Below are 10,603 nucleotides of genomic sequence, written 5' to 3'. Positions count from 1 at the left end.
ACATTAAGTAGTGATTTGAATCGTTTCTGTGCTTTGTTTCCCCCCCTCTCAACCCGTGTTTATTGGAATAGAGGGTCATTACAGAAGAAATGACCACCGTTGAGGAACTGAGGCTGCGAATCCGTGAGTTAGAAAATGAACTCATTAAATCCAAACAGAAGCAAAGTGATGCTGAACATCATCTCAGACCAAAGATTGATAAAATGAGCGCTGAAGTCGTAGACTCAAATCCATACAGGTGAGCATTTTGATCCTGCTGTGTGTTTATTGACTGACATATGGATGGAAGGCTTATACCGTTGCAATTTTCACATTAATTAAATGTCTTGCAGTCGTCTGATGGCACTCAAACGGATGGGCATAGTGCAAGACTATGAGGTAAACATGCTTATTTATTCTTTTATGAGACTTTTACAGTGTTGACTTCTTGTTCAGATGACAACTATTCACCTGCTGTCATTCTCAGAGAATCCGCTCGTATAGTGTGGCTGTAGTGGGAGTTGGAGGGGTGGGGAGTGTCACTGCAGAAATGCTCACCAGATGTGGCATTGGTAAGGTAAAGCACCTTTATCATCATTCCTCAATATTTAGATCTAATATATGTAGTGTCATTTGACATTAGGAGGCATGAATCAAATGTAGAGATGCACTGATTGGCCAGTCTATAGCGTGGTGCACCCCTAATGTTGTTCAATTAAAAATGGTGCATTCCTCAAGCCTTGTATTCCTGTAGTGTTTAGTGTGGAACACAGGAGGGAAGCCAATAGCATAACCCCTGGAGACATGCCTCGGCTCTGCAGTAACAGACTGTCATGCCTCTTTCTGCTGTGTCTGTGATTTCTTCCCCTGCAGTTGCTGCTGTTTGACTATGATAAGGTGGAGCTGGCCAACATGAACCGCCTCTTCTTCCAGCCACATCAGGCAGGACTCAGTAAAGTTCAGGCTGCAGAACACACTCTTAGGTAAAGGGGCAATTTATCTTAAAGGGAGAGTTCACACAAAATGAAAATTCTGTCATCATTTACTCCCCCTTTTAAAATGAAAATTAGCCCATGGTTTTTACTCACCCTCAAGCCATCCTTGGTGTATATGACTTTCTTCTTTCAGACGAATACAATCGGAGTTATATTAAAAAATATATTGTCTCTTCTAAGTTTTATAATGGCAGTGGATTGCAACCAACAGATTGAAGCTCAAAAACCTGCATCTATCCATCATTAACGTTTTCAGAAGGCCTTTATTAACCCCCCAGAGCCGTGTAAAGTTCGTTTATGATGGATAGATGCACGTTTTTGAACTTCAATCCACTGGCATTATAAAACTTGGAAGAGCCAGAATATTTTTTAATATAACTCCGATTGTATTCGTCTGAAAGAAGAAAGCCATATACACCTAGGATGGCTTGAGGGTGAGTAAATCATGGGCTAATTTTCATTTGAAAGTGAACTACTCCTTTAAGTAGTTCCAAACCTGTTTAAGTTTCTTTCTTCTGTTGAACACAAAAGAATATAATTTGAAGAATGTTGGTAACCAGACAGTTGATGGAGTAATACTATGGATGTCATTGGCTACCATTAACTGTCTGATTGCCAACATTCTTCAAAATATCTTCTTTATTAATTCATTTTTGGGTGAACTATCCCTTTAAGCTACACATAAACACATTCAACAGTACACTGCATTGAAGGGCATTTTATATATACATTTTTATATATAAATTTCTATTTCAAATCCTGAACAAAATGCATCACCGTTTCCTAATATTTCCTTGCAATATTAAGCAGCACAACTGTTTTCAACTGATAATAATAAGAAATATTTCTTGAACACTAATCAGGTTTTTAGAATGATTGCTCAAGGATCATGTGACACTGAAGACTGGAGTAATGATGATGAAAATTCAGCTTTGCCATCACAGGAATAAATTACATTTGAAATATATTCAACTAGAAAACGTATTTTATTTTATAAATTTCCACAATATTACTACTGTTTCATTGTATTTCTGCTCCAATAATCGCACATAAAAGACTGAATCTTACCAATCCCTGTCTTTTAAATAACACACACACACACACACACACACACACACACACACACACACACACACACACACACACACACACACACACACACACACACACACACACACACACACACACACACGTTTACTGAGCTGTCTAAATGGGACATTGTTTTTATTTGCAGTTAGTTACAAATGCTATATCCTACACCCTAATAGAAAAAAACAAAAACTTTATTTACTCACAAATTATGTGGTTTTGGGAGGTTTTGTCAGGTTTAAATTTGTCCCGTAAAAAAGAATACACACACACACAGTATTATTTTATTATTAATGAAAATCTACCTCAACTGTAATGTTGATTGGAAATTATGAATTGAGGGGTCATTGACGAATTTGCCAACATTTGAATGTATTTTAGCTGATTATTTCTCATTATAATGCTGTGTTTTCCTGCACAGGAACATTAATCCAGATGTTGCTTTTGAGACCCACAATTACAACATTACCACAATGGACAACTTCACGCATTTCATGGAACGCATTAGGTGATTATTTTTGTTACTGTCTCAGTTTTCTCCCTCATTTTGATTTGGTTGTAAAAAACAGTCTTGGTTTTGTGTTTTCAGTCACGGAGGACTTGAGGAGGGGAAGACTGTAGATTTGGTCCTCAGTTGTGTTGATAACTTTGAGGCTCGGATGGCCATTAACACAGTGAGTTCTTTGCATTAAACTACGTTTAGCTATCGAAAGAACTATATTTGTTGTTTATCTTTTTTAATACTTTTTTTGTGCAAATTTGTGAAAATATGAAACATTTATATATATAGCTAGCCATTTAGCCACTACAAATCAGCAATTACACTTAGCTACAAATGATCAGCAATTGAGTTTGCTTCTCTCTCTCATAGGCATGTAATGAGCTGGGTCAGACCTGGATGGAGTCAGGCGTCAGTGAGAACGCAGTTTCTGGACACATCCAGCTCATTATCCCTGGAGAAACGGCTTGTTTTGCTGTATGATAAACCCTCACACCCAAAATAACAAATTACGGGCCAGATTTACTAACAGCTTGCATCAGCGCAAATCCTATTTTTTGGCGTTAAAAAACTACTGTCAATATTTACCGAAGACATGCAGTGAATAATTAGCGCTGAAAAGGCGCGGACATTTATTTTTGCGGCTGACCTTATTGCATATGCATTTGTAGGAGTTTACCTTTCTGTCGCAAAATTTGTGGGAGGAGAGTATTTAAATGAATCACGCAATGCGATTGACTAAGGTTTTTGCTTGTCAATTTACGGGTATTTGCACCATTATTTAATGCCCAAAAAAGCACGTCTTAAAGGAATAGTTCACCCAAAAATGAATATTCTGTCATTAATTACTCTCACCCTTAGTTACATTCCAAACCCATAAGACTTTTGTTCATCTTTGAAACACAAATGAAGATGTTTCTGTCGCCCCATAAACAGCTACGCAAACTTTGATGCTTCAAAAAGTTCATAAAGGGATCGCAAAACTAAGACGTGATTGCTTTATATGATGAACAGGTTGAATTTAGGCTTTTATTCACATATACACATTCATCAACTCACACATTAGATATGGTAAATGAAAGCTTAAGCATGTTCGCTTGACGTGCGAGAACCAATGAGGTTCATTCTTGTTACACAGCACGTTTGAGCTTACGCAAGAACCAATGAGGTTCATTCTCGCGCGTCAAGTAGGACCGGTTAAGCTTCTGTTTATGTTCGCTGATCAATGTTTAAATGTGAATCTAAATTAAATCTGTTCATCATATAAAGCGATCAAGTCTCTTCTGAAAATTTGGACTAAACCGCTCAATTCATATGGATTAGTTTTACGATCTCTTCGTGAACTTTTGAAGCGTCAAAGTGGTAGTTGCGTAGCTGTCAATAGAGGGACAGAAAGCACTCAGATTTCATCAAAAAGATCTTCATTTGTGTTCCGAAGATGAACGAAAGTCTCACAGGTTTGGAACGACGTGAGGGTGAGTAATAATGACAGAATTTTAATTTCTGGGTGAACTATCCCTTTAAGCCACTTTGCTCCTGTGTTACGAGTAGATCATACACTCCATATTATCATATGCTCTGCTTGTTTGCGACCATATGCTGCTCGTGATAGACTGAATTGTCATTATGGAAATTATCTGGCTGTATCTGTTCTTTAACGTGCGCGTTGTCAGTAACGCTACTCTCTCACGCTAATTTGCCCTGTTTTGTAAATCTGGCCCTTAAAAAACCATCTCATATTGTATGGTTGTACCCTCTAAACATTGGTTAATTCTGTCAAATCAAATGGGTGGGAAAGTTAACAGTGGTCTGATGCAGTTCTGTCTGTGTGTCAGTGTGCACCTCCCCTCGTCGTGGCTGCAAATATCGATGAGAAGACGTTGAAGAAGGACGGGGTGTGTGCCGCCAGCCTGCCCACCACAATGGGAGTGGTCGCCGGTCTCCTTGTACAGAATGTCTTGAAGTAAGACCTCATCACAATCCTAAGGATTCAACACAGGCCTAACCACACTGATTTGAAACCTATAATGCCTACTGTATTAAATTTGATATGCAATTTTGGTAACACTTTAGTTTAGGGTTCAATTCTCACTATTAACTAGTTGCTTATTAGCATGCATATTAGGATATTGGCTGTTTATTAGTATTCATAAGACACATACCATCATACCCAAGCATAATTATAAAAACGTCCCCTTTCAGGTTGTGGTACATGTCTTGTTGCTGTGAAATCTTTAACAATTTTTATAAAGTAAAGGAAAGAAGGACTTTTACATTGATAATATTTCAAGATGAACATTTACCGGACTGAAGCAACTTAGGTTTACTTGATTATCCATAAATCGTTTTAAAATGTATCAAATATGATACCTTTTGAGGAATGTTTATTTGTACATCTCTCAATCATCATTGTATTGCATTACATTCTATATTTTGCCCCTCACAATATAAATTACAAGGCTTTAATCATATAACTAAGCATTTAAATATCATCTTACTAAGATTATTAGGAGATAAGAGTGACATTTTATATTGAGTAGTCTGATGTACTGTTATAAAGATCTCATTGATTTAAATTAGAATTTCAATCAGATTTTCATCTTAAAATTTTGGCCAAATAAATATCAGCAACTGCACCAAATTGCTTATTTTTGGTCAGTTTGGGCCTCTGAATAAAATTGAAGTGTGAGCTCAATATTCTCCGATATCATACTATATGAGCCATATCAAATATGATACTGAAAAAACACGCAAACGTACAGAAAAAGGTTCAATAAACATCCATTTAAACAAAAAAAAATTCTTACTATTACTAGCTGGTGTATCCTATTCCAGTTTAGTTACTAATTATTGCCATTACTTTGTGGGTAGTAAATGCTGTAGTATCACATAAATGCCATTAGATGGCAAAATTTTTTGTCCTAGCAGGGGTTAACTGAACCATGCAAACAACCCAGCCAAACCCTTTAGCCCATGGTCATTTCAAGTCCTTAGAGGTCCTGCCCAGTCAGTACGGTTCCAAAGGACTTTACAGACAATGTCATTCCAGGCCTTGTGTTTTATTGTAGGTATCTGTTGGGGTTTGGGACAGTGAGTTATTACCTGGGCTATAATGCCATGCAGGATTTCTTCCCAAGCATGGCAATGAAGGCCAACCCACAGTGTGATAACGTGCACTGCAGACGACAACAGGAAGAGTACAAGGTGACACTTCTACAGATGCAAACATAAACACAATTTTTATGTTACTGCTGGAATACACTATACAACTTTTTGTCCAAATCTTTGTCGACGCTAGTTGCTGAAAGTCAGAGCCAGTCTGCAGATTTGAGTTTGACAGATTTAATATAAAATCGCGTAGTGTATGATGGCCACTTACTCCCTTTTTTTTTTTCTAGCTTCAGACTATGATTCCATCCAGTCGGACGATATCAAACATGTTTGATAGAGTTGATTTTGGAACACGTTTTAAATTGTGACGAATCCCCTACTAGCAACAAGCCACATATGTTTGTGTTCTGAACAACGTGAAAGTCTAGTGTATAGTGTATGATGCCCAGTTTTTCCTCTGTAACTATGCATCATACACTTGCCAACTTTGTAAATAGTGTTTTCAAATCTGTTCAAAATTTTAAAAGTAATGTAGTGTATTCCCGCCTTATTTTTGCACCTTGATAGTTAAGTCAAAGTGTGATTTATTGATTAATAATGAAATATTATTAAACCACAACATCATTGAATTCTTTATTTTTGAACTTCAAGGGTGTTTATCCATTTTTATGTAAAATTTGATTGAAAAATTTCAGACAATTTATCATTGGCCTGATTCTGACTGCTGAGTAGTTACACAGTTCCAAAATATTAACGTGACTGTTTCTATGCAAGTTACATAGTAAGTGATGTAAATTAAGGCATACTGGGGCAAAAACCAGTAAAATATGAATATCAGCAGTCTATCATTGGTTATGCATTGGTTATTTTCTAGAAAAAAGAAGCAGGACGGCCAAAGCAGGAAGTGGAGGAGGAAGAAGAGGAAGTGGTACATGAAGACAATGAATGGGGTTGGCATCACACACAACACACAAAAGATTCCTCATTCATAAAACAGAAATGCGTTAACATTAGTAAGCTTGAACCAGTATGATTTCTGACAGGTATTGAGTTGGTATCAGAGGTGTCAGAGGCGGAGCTTCAGGACGCATCAGGACCGGTACCAGATCTACCAGAGGGCATTAATGTAGCCTACACCATACCTAAGAAAGTACGACCCACTGAAATATAATAACACTTTGGTTTTTCAGGATTTTTCCTGCATTGAAAAAAGCCAAGTAAAAATTGAATTAAGGTAAATGCAAATAATATTTTAGGCCAGATGCCACAAATATCCTAAGAAAACATAACATGCAATTACCTAACCAACAATTATACTAATGTTTGGAAGTTTTGGGTCAGTAATTTTAAAAAAAGAAGAAATTAACACTTTTTTTATTCAGCAAGGATGCATTAAATTGATCAAAATATTCATAACTGTTTTAAACATTGATAATAATAAGACATTGTAATATTATTCACAATATTACTGTTTTTACTGTATTTTTTATCAAATAAATGCAGACTTTGTGAGCATCATTGTTTACATGTAATATTCCATGTGTTCTTTCTCTTTGCCAGGATGGAGTATCAGGGGAGACTGTGGAGGAAACAGAACAGAGTTTAGAGGAGCTGATGGCTCAGATGAAAAATATGTAAGGGAGACGGAACCGACATCATTGAACTCTCCCACAGACACTGAAATTGATCTCATTATTATTTTGTAACATCTGAGGTCTCATACTAAATCAGTTTGGATTTAGTTTTTATTGTTTTTGCAAAACAACCTGTAACACTCAAGATGTTTTCAGGTTTACTTTGACTGAAAGTCTTAATACTGAATTGCCATCATTGTTACTCTTTTGTTTTGTTGTTGAGGTTTCAGAGTTGGCAATGGTTAACAGAACTAATTGTAATGCCTATTTTAACAGCCGTGGAGGAAATGGATGTAGCTTCAGCCACACATCTAAATATAATCGTGTCATCTCTTATACTATCCGTGCTTGTAGACCCCATCCAGATATTATAAAGAACATCACACAAATATTTTCAGACAATTTATCATCGGCCTGATTCTGACTGCTGTATTGAATGGTATGACATTGGAATAATGCAAAAGAAAATAAATTTATTGTTGTTACATTCTATTCAGCTTTTCCTTCATTTCAACTAGCAGATAAATGTCATGGAGCCTTAGCAATGATCGTGAAATCTGTTTCCACTGCATTGAGTAAAAAATCTCTTCAACTGTTATTTTCATTCAATTATGCATTTATTGGTACAATACACAATAATATTATTTTGTGCATGGATCATGTCCATTAGAAGAATTTGGGTATAAAACACCTTTTGGCAGTGAAGTTAAAAAACAACGCCTAAGCACTTGCACAAATCTTCTAATACAATACAATATAATGTAATACAAGACATTATGGAAGATTAAAGCTGCAGTCCGTAACTTTTTTGGGGTTAAAAATTATCCAAAATAAATTTGAGCAAGTATATAACCAGCCAGTGTTCAAAACTATCTGCTTGCCGTAGCTCGATTCAAAATGGTAAGCTTGTAATAATGTTTTTAATTCCAGTGGTACTGGTGGATTTCCGCGGGAGATTCGAGCATGTCTTTGCGTCATTACGTCACATCTGTACACATAAAGGAGGAGTCTCGGCTAGTATAAGCTATATTGCGAGTGAGGATGTTGGAGGTGGAGATGTATAGCCTTTTCTCACAGAAGAAGTGTTTGTCTTCATTGTATTCTGATGTGATGCATTCAGCCTGTGCCCCTGATTTAATCAACATTTGTGTCAGTAAACTGAATGTCCCAAACAGTTAATATACAGGATGGTCCATCTATTCTTTCCACTGTGAGGTCTCCAATAGGAGGTCCTGTCTTTTATTTGATTATATTATATTATTATTACCAAATGTAAGGTCTTTTCCAACATACCGTAACTTGGATTAAAAATTAGACTTAAGGCTACACTACATGATTATTCTTCAATAAACTGTCTTCCTTTGAACTTTGATCCAGCACATGATTTTTACATATTAGAAGCAAGAATTAGTTTTTTTTTAAAACACATATGATCCACTCCATGAGTGCTCAGCTAAATTCAAGAAATAAATTATTCTATAATTAGCATGTTGTCCCAAAATTCAACAGTTACAAGATGATTTTGCTACAAAATGAGGCACATTAGTAGCTTTAGCACCTTTGCAAATAGTGTTTAAATATGTGCATTTTAAGCATTTGCAGACACTGAGAAATTGGAGTTTGGTATTTCTACCATGATTTTGTATCCATACAATCTTTTATATTTGTATTCATTCATTTATATATCCGTCCTATGTAAACAGATCTGGCCATCAAAACTTGGCACATGCAATTAAATAGCAAGGTATTTCACATAGAGACAATCTGCAGAATTAAAAAAAAGCACACAAAAAACCAGTACCATTTCTAAATAAAATATCAATATATAGGTCATAATATCATATGGATGTAGATGCACTTTTCAGCTGAACAGTCATTGTATAAAATAAACCACAAATACTGGCACTGCATTACAAGAAACATTATTTCACATGCTGTGCTCTGTGGTGTTACTCAAAATTTCACAGTATTACAAAAGGACAACTGTCATACATAGCCATAGAAGACTATAACTTGAGATTATCTTTCAGGTATTCAATAAAATTATCTTATTTATTAAAGGAATTTTATTGAATGCCTGAAAGATAATCTCAAGTTATAGTCTTCTATGGCTATGTATGACAGTTGTCCTTTTGTAATACTGTGAAATTTGCTTTGCACTTAACAACTGTTCTCAATTTTTCAGGTAAAGTTGAAAACTTTCCCTACAGGAAGCAGGTGATAGGCCAGAGGAAGGAGTTGAGACTGTGAAACTTCCATTCTGCTTCACTTCAGTGTGGCTTGAATCTGTAAGCAACTGCTGCACAAAGTTATGCTCAGATTAATTTCCATATCCTGAAGTCAGCAGTGATAGAAACAATGTGAATAGATAACTCATTAGCTTTTGGCATCTCACTTCACATGCCATGTGATGTGACTATATTTGTTTCCAGGATGTTTGTACTGTGCAAGTGAAAAGTGCTTTGGAATAGACATAATTCTTAAAATACAAAGGTAAACACACTTCTTCAACATTACTGTTGACATACATTCATACTCAAGTTTATCATTTATAATAGTCAGTGATAATTGAAAAAAAAAAAGTGTATATCAAGCACATATAGCGAGAAAATGTAAATAATATTTTTGCATTGCATGAACAATCAATAACTATGGAGGCCTGATGCTGTCTAAGAGAAGAAATATTGGAATTGGCTACTTTTTTACCTTACACCTTAACATTTTGTATCTGCGGCTTCATTTTTTTATTACTGCGACTTTTCTGGCATTTGCGACTTCACATCCCGTAATTGCAATGCAATTTTTCCTAATTGCGACTTCATCTGTCTTACTGTAATTGTCATGCTTTTTCTCGCAATTGCGACTTCACATCTCATAATTGCGACTTCATATCTAACTTGACTATATCTCCTAAATGTTATTTTAAAAACTCCCAATTAACCATTTTTTTTACTCTGAGGTAGCATTCCGTAAAAAATACCATTCTGTTCAACTCTATTTTACAACACTTCATAGTGTAACAGCATTGCACTTGAAATGTCACTGGTATGCTAATGCGAAGTTACAACAGTCATTGAAAATCACAGGTATAAAATGCTTACTTTCTCAGGTTTTGCCTTTTTGAGAAAGAGCACCCAGTGGGAGTGAGCGATACATTTGAGACACTGATGATTTGTACTGTAAATTACAGTAGGAATTGGGACGGAGTTGGATCCCAATGCATATTTGATTGTTCCATGTAGACTTCACATGCTTGAGGCATTCCAGCACAGGCCTGAACATAACAAGTGTGAGGC

At 36.0% G+C, this 10,603-nt stretch overlaps 1 protein-coding gene across 2 annotated transcripts; it reads left to right on the top strand.

The window, feature by feature from the left end:
* Positions 1-54: 54 nt before the first annotated feature.
* uba5 (ubiquitin-like modifier activating enzyme 5) lies at positions 55-7,373 on the top strand. Of its 2 annotated transcripts, XM_056254181.1 has the most exons (12): positions 55-238; positions 333-378; positions 467-556; positions 853-962; positions 2,485-2,571; positions 2,653-2,737; positions 2,935-3,039; positions 4,398-4,525; positions 5,631-5,766; positions 6,548-6,623; positions 6,717-6,823; positions 7,234-7,373. In XM_056254181.1, the coding sequence occupies exons 1-12, from the start codon at positions 90-92 to the stop codon at positions 7,309-7,311; spliced, it is 1,197 nt and encodes a 398-aa protein (XP_056110156.1). In that variant the 5' UTR covers positions 55-89; the 3' UTR covers positions 7,312-7,373. The 2 variants fall into 2 exon arrangements, with proteins under 2 accessions (XP_056110156.1, XP_056110157.1); XM_056254182.1 differs by lacking the exon at positions 55-238 and having other exon boundaries at positions 330-378; positions 467-551.
* Positions 7,374-10,603: the final 3,230 nt, after the last annotated feature.

Source organism: Rhinichthys klamathensis, unplaced genomic scaffold (assembly GCF_029890125.1).
Source record: "Rhinichthys klamathensis goyatoka isolate OS25496 unplaced genomic scaffold, OSU_Roscu_1.1 h1tg000110l_1, whole genome shotgun sequence".
Lineage (NCBI taxonomy): Eukaryota > Metazoa > Chordata > Actinopteri > Cypriniformes > Leuciscidae > Rhinichthys > Rhinichthys klamathensis.
The sequence above is the reverse complement of the archived record's forward strand: the minus strand, read 5'-3'. Positions and strand labels throughout refer to the sequence as shown.